This window comes from Leucoraja erinacea, chromosome 19 (genome assembly GCF_028641065.1).
Source record: "Leucoraja erinacea ecotype New England chromosome 19, Leri_hhj_1, whole genome shotgun sequence".
Classification (NCBI taxonomy): domain Eukaryota; kingdom Metazoa; phylum Chordata; class Chondrichthyes; order Rajiformes; family Rajidae; genus Leucoraja; species Leucoraja erinaceus.
The window spans coordinates 10,416,640-10,436,566 of record NC_073395.1 but is presented as its reverse complement, the minus strand read 5'-3'; the positions used below and the strand labels follow the sequence as shown (position 1 = coordinate 10,436,566).

At 43.8% G+C, this 19,927-nt stretch overlaps 1 protein-coding gene across 1 annotated transcript in view; it reads left to right on the top strand.

Annotated features, from left to right (window-relative positions):
- Positions 1–19,927, top strand: part of LOC129706202 (ataxin-7-like protein 1) — a 161,844-nt gene that overhangs the window by 96,418 nt on the left and 45,499 nt on the right. The window contains 1 exon segment of the mRNA XM_055650261.1: positions 8,813–9,035. Within this exon segment, the coding sequence (XP_055506236.1) occupies positions 8,813–9,035 (223 nt within the window).

Below are 19,927 nucleotides of genomic sequence, written 5' to 3'. Positions count from 1 at the left end.
TTATATATTCATATATAAATACTAGACTAAGTGGGACACGTTGGGTCCCACTTAGTTGGCCACCAAATTCAAGTGCAGTTTCATACCATTTCAAGCAAGGTGCAAGGCCACTAAAGACAGCGAGTCGTGACCTTTCCCTACTCCATCTTGCAGAGACTGAGTCACGGCCACACTTCTGGGTTTTATAGTCCCTCCCCCTCCCACCAGAAGGGGCGTGGCCTTCATGGCATGATTGACAGGAGAGCGAATCTCAACATTTTTTAAACACTAATAACTCTTTTATTTTTCATCAAAGGGAAAGATCCCTGGCACCTGATGAGCGGAGGGGGACTCTGAGTAAGATGGCCAAAAATCACAGCCTTACGTGGTAGCGTTTCTTCTAAAATCAATCTAAAGCGCAAACAGGCAACACAGCTTTAGCATTTCCAAACCAAAGGGTTTAGCATTTCCAAACTATATTTTCAAACCACATTAAGGGCACTGACAGGTCAGTAAAACCACTCACAGTTTAGTAGGTGTGATCAGTGTTATTCAAAGCTCAGACTGAGAGACGTGACCCTCTCGCTCCCCCATCTTGCAGAGACTGACTGAGGCACTCAACACCTCTGGGTTTTATAGTCCCTCCGGAAAGGGCGTGACCTTCTGGAGAGAGAATCACAACATTTTTTAAACACTATTAACTCTTTTATTTTTTATCGATGGGAAAAATCCTCTTGTCCTGCGCAGCGGAGGGGGACTCTGAGTAAGATGGCCAAAGATCACAGCCGTAAGTGGCAGCATTTTCTCTAAAATCAATATACAGAACAACAGGAAGTGGTCAAGGTCAGACTTTTAGTAATATATAAGATGCACTGTTTTGTTTTCTCGTTTATAACATTGTTTACAGGGTACTATGTTTACATATTATGTTGTGCTGCTGCAAGTAAGGATTTCATTGTTCTAACTGGGACGTGAGAGAATAAAACACTTGACTTACGTCACTAATGTGTGGCCTGTTTCCATGCTGTATCTTTAAATTAAACTAAAAACACTAAAACCATAGGAAATCTAAAGAAGGGTCTCTATCCGAAACGTCACCCAATTTCTTCTATCCAGAGATGCTGGCTGCTGCATGGAGTTCCCCCGCACAATTAAAAAATGGAGTAGTCTTCACCCTACCATAGTTACCCAACCAGACGCAACTAAATTTAAGGTAGCTCTTTTTTGCCAAGAACCCTTTTTTGCTTAAGTCTGAGTCAAGAGAGTTTTATTGTCATGTGTCCCAGATAGGACAATGACATCCTTGCTTGCTGCAGCACAACAGAATATAAACATAATGCAGAACAGGAGATAAAAGTTCAGTATGTCTATATACCATAGACCATATATATACACAATAAATAAACAGATAAAGTGCAATAGGCTGTTATTTTTCAGAGTTTGTAGTTTGGTGGTGGTGCATCCATTACAGTTTAAATTCCATTTGAAATATTTTTGGAGGACCAGGAAACCAAGCAAGAGTTACACCAGGGAGTTACTCCAGCTCCTGGGAATGATTGTGCATTGGTTTTCAGCGGTCGCGGCGAGGCGGCAACCGGAAAGCAATGGCGGCCAGATCTCCCACAATGCAAAGGGAGGGAGAAAGTGCCCGATGCCAACCAGTTGCCGTCGCAGTGCGCATGTGTAAGGCGGCCGGCCGTGCCGGCGGATGAGGAGCGGGCGGAGAGTAGAGACCCGGCGGCCCGGACACGGATACGGATGGCGGGCGGAAACAGAGAGTGACAGAGAGAGATAGAGAGGGGGGCCCGCTCAGAGTTGAACAATAGGCGTCCCGGTTGCTTGTCAAACCGGGCAAAATGGCAAGGCTCTTAGGTTGCCCGGCGGGATTTTAGGTCGCCATTGGCACCCGGGCAACCGTTAATTTTGAGCCCTGGTATTTTACAATGGATTAAATTCATTTTTGTTATCACCAATCTACCACAATACCCCAGAATGAAGATTCGAAAACAGGTGTTTAGAAATTTTTGCAAAGTTATTAAAAAGAAATAACTGAAATATCACATTTACATAAGTATTCAGACCCTTTGCTATGACACTCAAAATTGAGCTTAGGTTCTTCATCCTGTTTCCATTGATTATCTGTAAAATGTTTCTACAACTTGATTGGAGTTCACCAGTGATAAATTAAATTGATTGTACATGATTTGGAAAGGCACACACCTGTCTGTATAAGGTCCCACAGTTGACGGTGCATGTCAGAGCAAAAACCAAGCTATGAAGACGAAGGAATTGTCTGTAGCCCTCCGAGACAGGATTGTGTTGAGTCACAGTTCTGGGGAAGGGTATAAAACAATTTCTGCAGCATTGCAAGTCCCGAAGAGCACAGTGGCCTCCGTCATTCTTAAATGGAAGAACTTTGGAACCACCAGGACTCTTCATAGAGCTGGCCGCCCGGCCAAACTGAGCAATCGGGGGAGAAGGGCCTTGGTCAGAGAGGTGATCACGAACCCGGTGGTCACTCTGACAGAGCTCCAGAGTTCTTCTGTGGAGATGGGAAGAACCTTCCAGAAGGACAACTATATCTGCGCACAACTGTGCATCGATGCTCCCCATCCAATCTGACAGAGCTTGAGAGGATCTGCAGAGAAGAATGGGAGAAAGTACCCAAATCCAGGTGTGCCAAGCTTGTAGCGTCATACCCAAGAAGACTTTAGGCTGCAATCATTGCCAAAGGTGCCTCAGCAAAGTACAGAGTAAAAGGTCCCGATGCTTATGTAAATGTGATATTTCAGTTATTTCTCAAGTCAAGTCAAGTCAACTTTATTTGTCACATACACATACAAGATGTACAGTGAAATGAAAGTGGCAATGCCTGCGGACTGTGCAAAAACAACAGAACAGAATCAGTATTTACATGTAAGCAAAAAAAAACAATTTAAAAAGACACAACACAACAGTAAATTAGTGCAGTAAATTAGCCCCTGGTGAGATAAGAGTTTACAGTCTTGATGGCCTGTGGGAAGAAACTCAGTCTCATCCTCTCTGTTTTCACAGCATGACAGCAGAGGCATTTGCTTGACCGTAGCAGCTGGAACAGACCGTTGCTGGGGTGGTAGGGGTCCCCCATAATGTTGCTGGCTCTGGATCTGCACCACCTGGTGTATAGGTCTTGCATGGGGGCGAGTGTAGTTCCCATAGTGCGTTCAGCAGAGCCTTCCTGTCCAGGGCAGAGCTGTTCCCAAACCAGATTAAGATGTTACCGGACAAGATGCTTTCTACAGCCCCAGAGTAGCACTGAAGGATCCTCAGAGAGACTCTGAATTTCCTCAGCTGCCTGAGGTGGTAAAGGTGCTGCCTTGCTTTACTCACCAGTGCGGCAGTGTGTGTAGTCCATGTCAGATCCTCTGTGATGTGGACTCCCAGGTATTTAAAGCAGCTCACTCTATCCACAGTAGTCCCATTTATCTCCAGTGGCGTGTATGTCCTCAGATGTTGTGCCCTTCTAAAGTCCACAATCAGCTCCTTAGTTTTAGTGACATTCAAGAGAGGAGGCTGTTGTTCTGACACCAGAGTGCCAGATCAGCCACCTCCTCCCGGTAGGCCTTCTCATCGTTATCGGAGATCAGGCCCACCATCACAGTGTCATCAGCAAACTTGATGATGGAGTTGGAGCTGAACCTGGCCACACAGTCATGTGTGTAAAGGGAGTACAGCAGAGTGCTAAGGACGCAACCCTGCGGGGATCCTGTGTTCAGGGTGAGGGGGTTGGATGTATGTCTCCCCATCTTGACCACCTGGCGGTGAGAAAGTCCAGGACCCAGGGACACAGGGGAGTGTTCTGCCCCAGTTTCTCAGCTTCTCAATAAGTCTGGTGGGGACTATGGTATTGAAAGCTGAACTGAAGTCAATGAACAGCATCCTCGCATAGAAACATAGAAAATAGGTGCAGGAGTAGGCCATTCGGCCCTTCGAGCCTGCACCGCCATTCAAATATGATCATGGCTGATCATCCAACTCAGTATCCCATACCTGCCTTCTCTCCATACCCCCTGATCCCTTTAGCACATAGCCCCCCTTCTGGCTGCCAAGGTCAGAGAGAGCGGTGTGGAAGATCGCATCATCCGTGGACGGTATGCGAACTGCAGCGGGTCCATGTTGCAAGGGAGGAAGGCGCAGATGTGGTTCTTGATCAGCCTCTCAAAGCATTTCATGACCACCGAGGTGAGGACCACTGGTTGGTAGTCATTCAAGCAAGCTGGAGAGGCATTCTTTGACACTGGTACAATGGTGGATCTTTTGAAGCAGGCAGGGACCACTTGTCCAGGGAGAGGTTGAATATTGTGGTGAACATTGGAGCAAGCTGAGTAGCACAAGACTTTAGTACTCGCCCAGATATACCATCTGGGCCTACAGCTTTCCTCGTGTCCACACGCGTCAGAGCCCTTCCTCACGTCGTGCTTGGACACCGAGAATGTGTGCACATCCCCAGCGGTGGACCTCCCTCCAGCCTCGCTAGCCTGTTATTTTTAGACTGCGAGCTTGGGGTGATGTTGCCCGTCTTGAAACGTGCGTAGAAAGAGTTCAGGTCATCAGCTAGGGAGGTGCCGGCACTTCCGGTTGAGGGGGGGCTGCTCTGGTAGTTAGCTATAGTCCGTAGCATCTGCCAGAGGCGACTGGTGTCCTGCTGCTCCATCTGCGACTTCATCCTGTCCCTGTACCTCCTTTTTGCATCCATCACCGCCCTTTGCCGTCTGTCGGACTCTGCTTTGTAGTCGTCCATATTGCCGGATGCCAGGTCGGAGTTGTAAGCAGCGGTGAGAGCATTCAAGGCAATGTGAATGGACCTGTCCACCCAGGGTTTTGGATGAGGAAAGATGCTAACACTCACCGTGGGGACGATGTTATCGGCTATTGTTGCAGTGAAGTACGTGATTCTTCAAGATGGCACGGCCGGGTCCAGTCGCCGCCGTGGTAACTCCGCGGAGACTGGGCGTTTTTTTAACTTGTACGTTTATTTTAAATTCATTTCTAACTACTAACACACTAGCACTAACACTGTACGACCGGAAAATCCTCTTAAAAATAACTTTAGCGTAACCAAACACTGTACTCACCGATCCAGCGTGGCCGGCAGAGATCACAATAGCGCGCCGCGGCAACAACAATGGGAGCGCGGCTCTGAGAAAAAGTCGGAGAAAACATAGTGGTAAGCAGGTGGGGATTCGGAATAGGCTGAGAGCCCAAGCCTTCCGTCCACCTCTGCCCAGCATTCTTCTGGCTAACGGTGAAGTAGGCGAGCTGGGCGCTGAACGCCGTGGAGAGGCCGCGGGGGACACAGTCTCTGGTAGTGGAGCAGCCGGCCCGGTAGTGGGAGGGTATACAAAACGCGAGACCTCTGGATACGGAGTCGCAGGACGGGGTTCCTTCACAGGAAGGAAATATTGACGGTTGCGTCTGTAAATGGCCCCGTCCGCGCTAACCAGGTAAAGGCGCGGTTCTGTGGCAGGGTTGTGGATGTGACCCAGACGGCCATAGCCCTTGTTGGTCTGGCAGTGAACAACCTGTCCACTGGAGAGAGGTTTAAGTGGCCTACTGGACTTGTCGAAAAAACGTTTTTGTGCATTCCGCTTGAATTGTAGTTGTTTCTGGACTGCGGGCGGAGAACGGACCTGTGGCTGCAGAAGCTGCTGGGGTACAGGCAGGGCAGCACGAGACATCAGTCATTGGGCTGGGGAACCCAGTATGGGATCCCTGGCAATGTTCCTTAAATTGAGTAGGACCAGGTAGACGTCCGATTTAGCAAGGTATGAACGCTCCATTAGCTGTTTTGCGCTTCGGACGGCCCGTTCAGCGAGTTCGTTGGACTGTGGAAACTCAGGGCTGCTGGTGATATGTCGAAAATCCCATCGTTGTGCAAAGTTTTTGAAAAACTGGCTGGTGAACCGACTGCCGTTGTCGGATAGAAGGCGTGCAGGGGAACCGTGCATGGAGAAATGGCGTTGCAACTTCTGGATAACTGCTTCAGATGATGTGGTTTGAAGTAGATCAATGTCAAAATTCAAACGAATAAGAGTCGACAAGAACCAGATAGTGTTTCCCATGCCATTCGAATATATCGGTGGCTACCATGGACCACGGTAGAGGAGGAACTGGGTGCGGCAGTAAGGGCTGCTTCTGCTGGTGTGGCGTCAGGCTTTTGCAGATGGCGCTGACCAGTTTTGTCACGTATGTACTTGGTCATACCAGGCCAGTAAAACGTGTTCTGTGCCCGTTGTAAGGTTGCCTCCATACCTGGGTGGCCCCTGTGAACGGTGTGGAATTACTGGTCCCGGAGGATGGCTGGGACAACTGCCTTATGGCCCTTGACTAGAATCCCGTCCTGTAAGCCCAGTTCGTCGCGAACCAGGAAGTATGGGCGGATCACGAGAGGGGTGATCTGCGGACACCACGCCGGATGTCTGCGGACAGCAATTGTAAAGTCTCGTCAGCAGCCGTGTGTTCAGCCTTCACTACTGAGAACTGGTCCTGTTCAGAGGGCTGTTGTTCGCTGGTTTTGAGTGAGGCCCTTGATAGCGTTTTTTTTTTAAACTCAGAGAACGTGATGACATTAAATTTCGCACCGGTTTCAATTTTGGCGATCACAGGCTTGTTATTCACAAACATGGTTACATCAGGATCAAGTTGCTCGTTAGAGGGAGGAGGGAGTGGATGGCTGAACTGTTATCTTCACTTGCAGAGAGCTGAGCGGGGTATGGCTCCTCAAGCTCCTGGCTTTCGTTATGAGCAAACTCATGTTGTAACAGGTGCAAACTCGTCCTTGGGACAGATTGAGTCACACGGGAACGGCAAAATTTTGCAAAGTGGTTGAATTTCTTGCAGAAATTGCAAATTTTACCATAAGCAATACAGAACTACCGACCCGGAGCATGAGAATAATTACAATTAGGACATCAAGCAGCCAGGCAGGGGAAGGCTGCAGACGCTTGTTACGACTGGAGGTGTCTGTAAGGTTAACACAATACTGGGAGCACTGCCCAGAGATCACAGACTTAGTGTGAGAAGGCGTTATCTCAGCAGTCCGGCAGGCGTATTTGGCTTAATTTAGAGTCAGTTCAGTGTTACGAAGTAATTAGTCTCTCACCTTGTCACTGAGCATACCTCCAACGAGTTTGTCGCGCATCAGTTCAGTATAAATCTCGAAAATGACAGCGCACAGCCATGTGTTTCAAGCCGCTGATGTGTGTCTGATCTCCGATTGGAGGCATGGGTTCGTATCCCACTTCTGACACCATGTAACGAGTCGAGTCGTACACATGTGTCGTATACAACACATATTTATTAAAGTCCACTTACGGCATTGGCCTGCAGGACATTACAGTAACTAGCAGCTACTCAGACTGAATTACGTAAGCAAACTCTTGGTAATATAAATCGCATATTAGGCGGAGCAACTACTAACAAGTACTGCAATTGGTTAGTAGGAAATAACCAATCTACAGGAAAGTGTTTCCTATAGCCATTGATGTCCTTAATGTTCAAAAATCCACTGAAATACCAAACGGCTAACTGCTTGATGGAATTAATTGGTGAGCAGTTGGTGCTGAGGAAAATATGAGAAGGGTTTGGAAGAAATAACCAGATTTGGGAACTGTGGAGCGCTTGGGGGAGCTCTGCTGAAGGGAGGCTTTCAAACAATTGGAGGAAGTTTAAGGTGTGCTGGGAAAAGTTGGAAGAAAGATCAAAGTCTGGGAATAGTTTGAAGGAACTTTAGGAAAAAGTATTGTAGTTTGATATTTGAAACATTAGGAGAGGAACCTTGATGTCTCCACAATGGTAAGACGTTTGTCAGTTGCTGATAAGATTTTGGAGTGATATTGTGGATTGGTTTGGAACAACTAAGCTGCTTTTTAGCTCTGCAGGCATTTGAAATTTGAAGGGTCCTTGAATTGGGTTTGAAAGTGATCATCTCTAACAATTTAGCTTAATTGAAAAATGCATCCCAAGTGTATCTTTCGTGGAAACAGAATCTGGAATCATTTAGGAAGAGCCTTCGGCTGGGGATGATGGTGGGTGATAACATATAATCTTATTATTTGGTAGGATTAACATATTGGTGTTTCTGCCACGTGTAAAGTGCAAAGATCTGTGGCCACAAAGCCAGGCCGACACTTGCTACATAAGTGAAGCAAACAAGACCCACTGGGTGGTCTCGATCTCAGAAACTGAAAATTCCTCTTGAAAATGCTGATTTTTCTTTTTCAGATATAACTAGCTGATAGTTCATGGCTCTTAAACAAAGGTGGAGGTTGATTTTTACTGCTCAGCTGATTGCTGATACCAGGACAAACATAATATTTCACACACCCTTTCCCCACACTCCCCACAGCTTAATATGCTTCTTTTCCTTCCTTCCCAGTTCTGACAAAGGGTCTTCAACCTGAACTGTTAACTCTATTTCTCTCCCCTCAGATGCTGCCTGACTTGTTGAGCATTTCCAGCATTTTTTGTTTTTCTTTTACATTTCCAACACCGGCACTTGTTTTATTTTGCTCTTTCATGCATGCAACGTTTAATGAAATGACATTTGTTAACAGCACTATCATTCTTTAATAATTTAAGACCCATTGGACCAAACTGCACATTTAGTAATGGGTCATGTACAAGAACAACCCATAGTTATTTTTTTCAAAAGAAATGTGTAAAATTTGGTCGACCACTTTTGTACCTCAATGCATTCATATTTTGATTTGTTCATGCTGCCAAGTTTTACAGAAAATATAAATGAAAAGTGTTTTTAGCAGTTCAGTCTAATCGCTGCTCTCTCTGTTTTCAGAAAGAAGACATGGTTCTTCGTGTAAGGCGAGTCTCTCACCAGCTTCTTCGACCTCCAATTTGACAACTTCACCCGTCCCAATGAAATCCAAAGCCTGCAGTAGTCATACCACAATTGGTAGCAACTGCAAGCCTTTCAAGTCACCAAAAGACAATCTACATACCTCCAATAATAAGCAGCATCAGACAGTCTTTCCTTCCAAAGTAACAAGAGATAAATCATGGTGGGTATCTTTAGTTTGTTTATATGACCGGGATGGTTTTTTTGGTTATTGCTTTTAGAATGGATCCTATTTCTCAGTTTTGTTCACCCAAGGTATAGTGATTTTTTCAGTACTTTGGTAGAGATTTTATGTAATCAGTCTGAAATCATCAATAATTTGTGTGCTGTCTGAATAAGTGCAATTTGAATCTGTTTTGAATCGCACATATCTTGGTGATTTTGAAAGAAATGCTTTGTGAATAGTTGTCCTCAATCTGACCAATGGTGTTTAAATTCACTATCTTTACATGATTGCACAATAGTGCTTTTTATTTTGCAACGGGAAAGTTGATCTGTTTTTCCATAAATGCCTTTCTTTCAATTAGATTTCCTGTTGCTAATTTGGAAGTGCAATATATTGAAACATTTTTTTACTTGACGGTGCCAGGTTTCTAGTTTTCGTCAGGTTAATTTTTTTCAGAAGGTGAAATGGGCCAGTGATCAGTAGGCTTGTTGATAAATAGATTAGAAATCCAGAACAGGTTTGCCTGCTTCCTATTCCCTCAAATGCCAGCAAACGGAGGGAAAACATGTGTTCTTCTTTACATTGTGGACAAGCCTGCAACTCAATGTTGTATGACAGAACCAAATTTCTAGTATATTTGTGAAAGCAGCTTTAATAAATTACCTACTCCTTTACTTCTCTGGTTTTACTTCAGAACTTCACTTGAGAATAATGTTTCACATTTTAGTTTTAGTTTAGTTTATTGTCACGTGTACCAAGGTACTGTGCAAAGCTTTTGTTGCGTGCTAACCAGTCAGCGAAAAGACATTACCTGATTACAATCGAGCCATTGCAGATACTTCCTTCCTGCATCCTTCCTTTAATGGAGTGACCAGAACTACACACATTATTCCAATGCTGTGGAACCATAGTTCTATAAAACTGCAACATGCCTTCTTAATTTAGACCTCCAAGTGTTAACAGATCATAGCCCTCCATCCAAAATAACATCCTTCTTCCATTATCCTCCGTCTTCTATGGATTAGCCGGTGAATGCAAATGACCAAGTCATCCTGGATCCCATTCATTTTCATCTTCTGAACCAGCCAACAATGAAGGACCTTATCAAGTGCCTTAAACTCCATGCAGACAACAACCTATCTTCCCCAATCACTTTTGTCACCTCCTTTTATAAAAAAAGCGTAGTCAAGTTTGTAAGACGTAACCTGCTGCGAATGAAGCCGCACTGACGACTGTCCTTATTTCGTCCATCCTCTTCTATATTTGGGTGAATCCTATCCCTAGGAATCCTCGTCAATAGCTTCCCTCCCACTGATGTAAGGCTCACCATCTTATTATCCCTACTTCCCTTAAATAAAGGCACAACATTGGCCACTCGACAGTCTTCTGAGACCTCGCGTGAGGCTAGAGAAAGTACAAAGAGCGTCAAGGACCCAGCAGACTTTCCTCTTGCCTTTCTCATTAACCTGAAATTATCAGTTTAGGCCCTAGGGTCTTATCTACTTGGATACTCTTAAGGAGCTCTTATGCTACCTCCTCCTTGACCTCAGAATGGTCTAGCATATTGGTAAACCCCACACTAATCTCACTATCCTCCATGAACAAATGCAAACTATTTGTTAGTACCTCAACCACATTCACTGATTCCAAATATAAATTCTCCCTCATTATCCTTGAGTAGTCCTACCCTTTCCTAGTTACCCTCTTGCTTTTAATGTATTATAAAAAGCATACACAATGACTATTATTATGCATCTTAAATGTAAGATCGTCATAAGTTTTTCTTAATTCTACCACCTGCAATTAAAATATCTTAATTATAGAAGAGCTCCCTTGTACAAATCCACTTTTTTTAAGCAAGAAGTGGATGCTATTTTCCAATTTATTTTTGTCACGATCTGCTTCCATGATTCTTTCATTGTTTATCTTTGTGGGATATCGAAGCAGGAGAATCCCCAGGATTGTCGTCTACCAGTGAATTCTGTGGAAACCTGAAACAATTGTCTGCCTGGTCGGCCTTGTAATTTGTCTTGTAAATGAAGGTGATTATCACCTATGCTGCTGAGAATTTTTTTGTTCCCAGTTCTGTATTACCAAGAAACAGTTGTGGTACAATATTTGCTGTGCAATTTAGGTGTTGCAATGCCTCATGTATTTCAGTGGTTTGAAAATACTTAGAAAGTGAAGTACTAAAATGTGAGGTACAATAGGCTGGTGTTTAAGTTGCTGGTAGAATTTAGTAAATTCTGCATCAAATAGCCTATGGCAGAAACATCCCAGTGCTAAATGGCAGATTTCTCATCCCAGTGCTAAATGGAAGATTTCTTGCCCTGTTGCAATTTTTGATGTTAGATGTCAACCAAGCCTCCAGGAATTCTGTGTCTTTCATTCCTTAATACTCCACAGAGTTGCATTCTACTCGGTATAAACTGCAGGGCAAACCACTTACCATAACAATCGATCCAGGAAACCCTCATTGTCGTACCAACTCCAGGTGCAATCACACTAAACTCTATGCCGTTGCAGCAAGAATTCCTTATTCTATTCCGAACTGCTTTCAATAATAACCAATGTTTGATTCTTTCTAAAATTTCGATTTTTTATGAATGTGCGCATTGATTTTCTATGAAAAGTACAAGGGGCTCCAAATCTCTCTGCATACCAAGACTTGTTAGCCCATCCCTTTTTAAATATAGGTAGACAAAAATGCTGGAGATACTCGGCGGCTGAGGCAGCATCAATGGAGCGAAGGAAATAGGCTTCGCCTGCTGAGTTTCTCCAACATTTTTGTCTACCTTCGATTTTCCAGCATCTGCAGTTCCTTCTTAAACCTTTTTAAATATAAATGCTTTTCTCCTCCATCCAAAGCAGATAAGTTTGTTTCCCCACTTTGCATTTCCACTTGCCACCATTTTGCCTAAGCAATTCATCCCTATCCCCTTTTCTGATTTATAAATGTCCTTGTTTTAAATAGTAACGTTATTATTTGTCACATATGTAACTGCACAGTGAAATTTTGCATTTATTACATATGCGGGCACCACCATTTTTGGCGCCATTATTCAAAGTTTGGTATGTCCCTCTGGCTGTCTTTGTGTCCTGGGGGCGCCTCTGGCAGCCAAACCTAAAGGTGCTGGAGTCCCACACTCCCCACATCCGACGTCTCCATCTTCCTCCCGGTTACGTATCTGACGATCCCTCGGGAGGGGGGGGTTGCCTGGTCCCGCCCCCGCCATCCTACAAGCCTGCGGGCAGGTTTCCGAACGCGTACATTGCCTAGCCTTCTGGGCAGGCACCTTGGGAAGGCCTCCACCTAAAGAGCAAAGAAATTTGGCCTTGACTGTTTCACTTCAGCATTGCAGCCATTGTGTTTACAATTTTTAAACTGGAATGGTGGAAAAGCCAGTTTGATCCTGGTTTAAGGATGACATTGGATCATTTGCCGTTTGTGTGAAGAAACTTGAATGTTCCTTCCCATCAAGTGCAATATAATTTGAATGTCACTAAGGATCTGGAAAAGATTTTGATTATTTCATACCAATAGACCATAAGCGAGGTTTAGGTAGAACACAATGGAATGGTTTTGACATAAAGTTGATATTTATTATTCTTGTTATGTTGTTGGGGAGCACATAAATTATGGTGTTTCTTTTGAGGTATAAAAAACGATGTGGTATATCAAATATCTTAAAGTGGATTAGGATAATGTTTTCCAAAGAAAAAATGGGTTTCCTCTAGGTGTTGTAGCTTCCTCCTGCATCCAAAAGATGTGGGTTAGTAGACTACTTGATGACAGCTAATTGTGCCTCGTGCCTAGGAAAGTGGTAGTATCTGGGGGAGTTGATGGGAAGGTGGGGAAAATAAAATAGGATTAATGTTAACAGATGCTTGGTGGTTTGTGCAAACTAGGCCGAGGGGTCTGTCTTTATGTTAATTTTGTGCATTTGAACCTTATTGCAGCACAGGTATTGCCAGAGGACATAACCTACCATACACAACAAGTGATAATTGTGTAGCGCATTGGTAGAGTTGCTGCCTTCAGCACTAGTGGCCCGGGTTCAATCCTGACTACTGGTGCTCTCTGTATGGAATTTGTGCGTTTTCCTTGTGATTGCGTGGGTTTTCTCCAGGTGCTTCGGTTTCCTACCACACTCCAAAGACGTACAGTTTTGTAGGTTAATTGGCTTCTGTTAATTGTAAATTGTCCCTGGTGTGTTGGATAGTGCTAGTTTATTGCTATTTACTGGGTTATCGATGGTCAGGGTGGATTCAATGGGCCTAAGGGCCCTTTTCCCACGCTGTATCTCTAAAGTCTAATAGCTGCCCTTTTTGTGATTTATTCCTGGGCTGAGGTTACAACTTTAAAAATTAATATGCAATCATTATGGTCTTGTCAAATGCAACGCAGTATATATGGGGTAAAATTAACACAAGAAGAATGTTTCAACAACAAGCAGATGAGGAATATGAATAGGCCAATACATTTAATTTATTTCCAAGATCTCATCATGGTCAAACAAACCCCTCCAGCAAAAGGCTGACTTATCAGGCTTATTTACAACATTGTTTTTGCGATTCCACTGCGGTCTTTATGCTGTCGGTTCATCTTGCCAGTTTTTTTTTTTACTCTGGCCTTGTTTGAGCTAGAGTAAGCAAAACTCATAATGTTTGGAAATTAGAATCAAGTTCATGCCGGCCCATTGAACGCCTTACAGAAGATAAAATAATTATTGGTTAACTACCATTTGCCACTGAGGAATGAATGATGATTGATTTTAGGCCCTGTGTAAAATCAGGAAGAGCTAGAGAGTATATCAACTCGTCGTTTAATCAGTTTGTTAACATTTGACAGCAGTGTTTAGATCAATCCTCTGACAACCTTGGGAGTTAGGAGTGCTGGTGCAGGATTCCCATAAAGTTAATCTGCAAGTCGAATTGGTAATAAAGAAGGCAAATGCAATGCCAGCATTTATTTCAAACGAGCTAGAATACAAAAACAGGGATGTAATGCTGAGGCTCTCTCTATAAGGCGCTGGTCAGGCATCATTTGGAGTATTGTGAGCAATTTTGGGCACCTTATCTGAAGAAGGATGTGCTGAGTCTGGAGAGGTTCCAGAGGAGTTTTACAAAAATGATCCCAGGAATGAACGGGTTAACTTATGATGAGCGTTTGACGGCACTGGGCCTGTACTCGCTGGAGTTTAAAAGAAAGGGGAGGACCTCATTGAAACGTACCGAATAGTGAAATGCTCGGATAGAGTGGATGTGGAAAGGATGTTTCCACTAGGAGGAGAGTCGAGGTCATAGCCTCAGAATTAAAGGATGTTCCTTTAGGCAGGACATGAGGGGGGATTTCTTTAGTCAGACAGTGGTGAATCTGTGGAATTATTTGCCACAGAAGGCTGTGGAGGCCAAGTTAATGGATAATTTTAAGGCAGGGATAGATAGATTCTTGATTAGTATGGGCGTCAGGGTTTATGGGGAGCAGGCAGGAGATTCGGGTTAGGAGGGAGAGATATATCAGCCATGTTTTAATGCCGGAGTAGACTTGATGGGCCGACTGGCCTAATTCTGCTCCTATCACTTATGACCTTATGACCTGTTCTTTGCATGCAGTGACTCTTACAGACTCATCAAGAGTCTTCTTTATGCATTGACAACTGCCTCTTAGGCATTTATATTTAAAAAGTAATGGGCTAACAAATCTTGGTATGCAGAGGCTGTTTGTAACAACCTTCTTTAAGCCAGATCGATGGGGAATTTCAATTTATGATACTTCCATGAGGGGAGAAGCAATGTGGGGAAACAATTAAAAATAAATTATTTTTCCATCTTTCAATTTACATGACGAAAATCGTAATTTCTCTTTATTTTTTAAAGGTGTATCATCCTCTTTGTTCCCTTGTGGTCTCACTAGAAAATGCTTCTCCTTCTGCTGCGGTCATAAGGAAGGATAGGTGAGCTGGTCCAATGTCTCCACCTATACCATTCTTCAACTGGCTGTTCACAAGCATTGATAGCAGCCTATCGGCGATTCCATCACTTTTTTTATTTCTATCCACCCAACACTTCTAGTGAGCTGTTTGACTTCCACTTGATGCTTTGGCACCGCGGCACAACAAAGATTTGGAGGTCCAAAACATAGAAGCAATAAACCTGCATTATCATCATATTGAGAAACTACGTACACATTCGGTCTAATTAGTCTGTGTTTGTATTGTACAGGAACAATAATTCTAATCTTATGTAATCACCTCGTTCCCATGGCTCTGTAGTCTCCTCTCCTTGAACCAGTTCATTACCCAATACCTAAATGTTTACAAGGTCAGTTTCCAACCTTATTGCTTCCTTATTCTTGCAACATTATCGTAATATTGTTTGTCATGATTTGGCCCAGATACTGTACAGACTTGTATCTTTATCCCTTGACTCTATGCGACTCATTTGCTGCCACCTTATCACTTTTTGTCCATTCACTCTCTCAAACACTTAACAAATTCTCCCCTAGTTTCTTCTATTGGTAATTAAAACATCCCTAATTTTTCCAAGTTTTTGAAAGCACCATCCAGGTTAATTTACCCAAGACCCTCTACTGGCCTAAAACCTTTGCTGTGAAGTGTGACCCCAAAATGCTGCACAGCACAGTTAGGGCGGCACAGTGGTGCCAAAGACCCGGGTTCGATCCTGACTGCGGATGCCGTCTGTACGGAATTTGCACGTTCTTTCCGTGGCCGCATGGGTTTTCTCCAGGTGCTCCGGTTTTTTTCCACATTTCAAAGACGTGCAGGTTTGTAGGTTACCGTAATTGGTTTCTGTAAATGGTCCCTAGTGCGCAGGATAGAATTAGTGTACAGGTGATTGTTGGTTGGCATGGACTCGGTGGGACGAAGGGCCTGTTTCCACACTTTGTCTCTAAACTAAACTAACTAAAGTACTCCATCCTGTAAAGATTTGGACAACTGCAGATTGATTTTGCATCTGCACCTCTTACCATAAAACCCAGTGTTCTCTTAGCTGTTTGACTGTATCCACTTAAGCCGCACTTTAATGTCTCGTAAACCCGAGCCGCTAAAACCACTCCTTATTTACGATACCAGTTATTTGTCATGCAATGTACAAAAATGTACCAATTTACACTAAATTACATTTTCACTAAACTACATTTGACACTTTCTTTGATCATTCCCATCTCAGTCTCTGTGCAGTTAATTTCCATTTAGAGATTTAGTTAAGAGCATAAGGAAAAGGACTGGAGGTAAGGCTTTAAACCCCATGGCAAAAAACAAACTGCAGGAGGAAGCCAGCAGATCAGGCGGCATCTGTGGAGGGAAAAGAGCAGGAGACATTTTGGATCAAGACTGTTTTAAGCTCCTCTCTATTCTGCCTTTCCTTATGATTATGGCTGATTTTCCACAACTACACCTTCCCCCATTACCCCCATGTCCATTACTTTCCTAAGTATCCAATATCTATTGATATCAGCCATGAATGTGTTCAGTGAGTGAGCATACACCCGAGTAGGGAAATCCAAATATACACAGTCCTTTGTGGTAAAAGCCGCAGCAAGTAAGAATATCATTGTTCCAGTTTATATCCAGTGCATTTGATAAATAAGCACTCTTGACATGAAAGACCAACTCTTTATTGATTCCCTGGCCCATCTGATTCCAGTCACCCTCCTTCATCACCCACTCTTTCAAGCTCCTTAAATTAAAAAAAATGTTTTAGTGAAATTACTTCTTCGAACTCCTGCAGGAAATGGGCCACCCATTCACTATTAATTGGATAATTCCTGCATCTCAGGGATTAGGCAAGTGAACTATGAGTGTGTTTATATAGGAGAACGATATCTTGCGTAGTACCCGGTACTTCAGATGTAATTTCTTCGCAGCCTTATATAATTGCAGTCAGACATGTGTTATTCCAATATTCCTTGCTGTAAAGGTTAACATACTTGTTTTAATTGCTTGCTGTGCCTGCAAACTAGCCTTGTGATTTGTAAATCTTGTTCTCCCTAAAATACCAACATTTTATCACCGTTTTGGAATGGCGTCTTTTGCCATTTAAAGAATAGAATTTTGTTTTCTCTACCAATCTTGACAGGCTCACCACTTTTGCACATTTATATTTTGTTATGTGATATTCTTCCAGATTCACTTTAACATTCTGCATCTGTCGCAGTCCATTTGCATTCTCCTTGCCTTACTTTCCCACCTAGATTTATATTACTAGTCATTTTGGATGTATCACTTTTACTTTTATTGCTGTAGGTTGTAATTTGCTGGCTCCCAATGCATGACTAATCTGTTCTCTGTCAGTAAAGCAGTGTTACTGTATTATGGAGTCTATTTTTGTGTGAAGAAAACATTTTATGTGTTACCTTTTTTGAATGCATTTTGAAAGGTAAGACTCGCTGGTCAGAACACCAAACAAGTTGTAACTAATTTGTCAATTATAATATTTCTTCCATAAATCTTTATGACCCCGTCCAACCATTTTATAATTGTATAAGTGCCCTGTACCGTGTCCTTATAAGAATCTAGCATGTTCCCTATTGCTCTTGTCCAGCTGATTTGCCATAATTTCAAATCATGATGGGTATTCGGAAGCCTATGATAGTTTAGAATTTCAGATCCAGTAGCTGATCTACTCTCTCTTAAAGCTCAAGAATATAGGCCATCACGTTTATGACGTTTGTCAGCTTTAGTCTCTTCGATTTTGCTCAGTGCTTCTGATTTACAGATAACAATAGCTTTTTATCCCCCCCCCCACTCTAACTTTATCCTTGGTTTCCTACTAATTTTTCTTATCTTCTGCCACAAAGGTAGATACAAAATGTATGTTTAATAACCTTGCCATTTCCTATACATCAATGTAATATCTTGTCTTTCTGCCGTAATGAGTTGTTTAATATTATTCATCTCTTTCTACATCGTTGTGGATGCTTTTACAAAGTAATAACTTGTCTCTTGATGGGTCGCTCTGAGTTTGTTCTCTCTCTTCTGCCAATTTCATGGCAACCCTTGACTGAATTCTGAAATACTCCCAGTTGGAAACATTCATTTAAAGCTGTCAGAACTTGGTAGCTGCAGTTGGACTACTTTTCCGGTGGGATGTCTAATTATTTAAATGTATGTTTATTGCAAATTGGTATTTAGTTTCCTTTACTTGCATTACATCATATCCTTAAATATCATATTCTAATCTGCCTTACTTAAAATCTCATAACTACGCAGTTTACTTTGCATAGATTTCAGACTTTCTGGAGTTGTCATCCTCAAAATTAATATCAAACCAAGACTACCCCTCTCAGAGACTTCATGTATCACAAGGATTTTAACTAACTCTCTTTTGTTGTTTACTACTGGATCTAAAAAAGTTTATTGTCAACATGCTTCTTTAAAATACACATAAAGAAAACACTTTTGTCCACACTTGTATTGGAAATGTGCTTTATGCTGTTGTATAAAAGATGTGTGCTCCATAATTACTCTGCTATCTTTGTGGCATAAAGTCACAATCTTAACAAATGGTTCTATAAACAGTAATAATTTCATTGCAGATCATTGTCCAGCAAGGCTTTGTCCTCATGTCAGCCCGATCCTTGTTCTAAACTTTCTAACCACAATTCCACGCTTCAGTTCCCACAAAACCTAAGCCCCTGTTCCACTTTCACGACCTAATTGGCGACCTCTGCCGAGTTTGCCCTTGACTCATACTCGCAGCATGGTCGTGGGAGGTCTTCGTAACTCTTCCTCGTGCTCATGAGTGGTCTCCGCGCACTCGTGGCCTCAAGTAGGCCGCAGCGTTTTTTCCACCCTGTTAAAAAAATGTCCACGACGTAAAAAAAAGGTTGGCTGCTTGCTGCTGTGTTCCCTTTCAAGACTAACTGGACCAAGTGCAGACCCATTGGGTCTGTTTCCCCAACGGCGTTTGCGGGGGGGGGGGGGTGTGAGAAGAGGGGAGGGAGGAGGAGGAAATGGGATAGATTTGGGAGGGAAAGGAGAGCGAGGGTAGGGGGTGAGAGATGGGGAGAGTGCTTTGGGGGATGGGGAGGGGAAGGGGAGGAGGGAGGGATGGGGAGAGGGGTGGGGGGAAATAGGGGAAAGAGTGGGGGAGGGAGAGTGGAGGGGAAGGGGGAGAGAAGTGGAAGAGTGGGGAGGGAGGAGGAGAGGGGTAGCGGGAGTGATGGAAGAGGGACAGAGGGATAGGGGAAGGGGGTGGGGGAGAGAGGGAAGGGGATGGGAGAGGGGTGAGGAGAGGGGGAGGAGAGAGTGGGAGAGAAGTTGAAGAGTGGGGAGGGAGAGGTAGAGGGGTAGCGGGAGTGGTAGAAGAGGGACGGGGGAGTGGTGGAAGAGAGACAGAGGGGTTGGGGAAGGGGTGGGGGAGAGAGTGGAAGGGAGGGGAAGAGAGATGGGTGGGGGTGGGAGAGGCGTGGGGTAAGGGGGGTAGAAGTGGAAGAGTGGGAGGGAGGGGTAGGGGGAGTGGTGAAAGAGGGACAGGGGGGTAGGGGAAGGGGGTGGTGGTAGAGATGGAAGGGGGGTGGGTGGTGGTAGAAAGGGAAGGGGGGTGGGGGGGAGAGAGAGATGGGTGGCAGAGGGAGAGGGGTGAGGAGAGGGAAACATAAAAACATAGAAATTAAGTGCAGGAGTAGGCCATTCGGCCCTTCGAGCCTGCACCGCCATTTAATATGATCATGGCTGATCATCCAGCTCAGTATCCTGTACCTGCCTTCTCTCCATAACCCCTGATCCCTTTAGCCACAAGGACCACATCTAACTCCCTCTTAAATATAGCCAATGAACTGGCCTCAACTACCTTCTGTGGCAGAGAGTTCCAGAGACTCACCAATATCTGTGTGAAAAATGTTTTCCTCATCTCAGTACTAA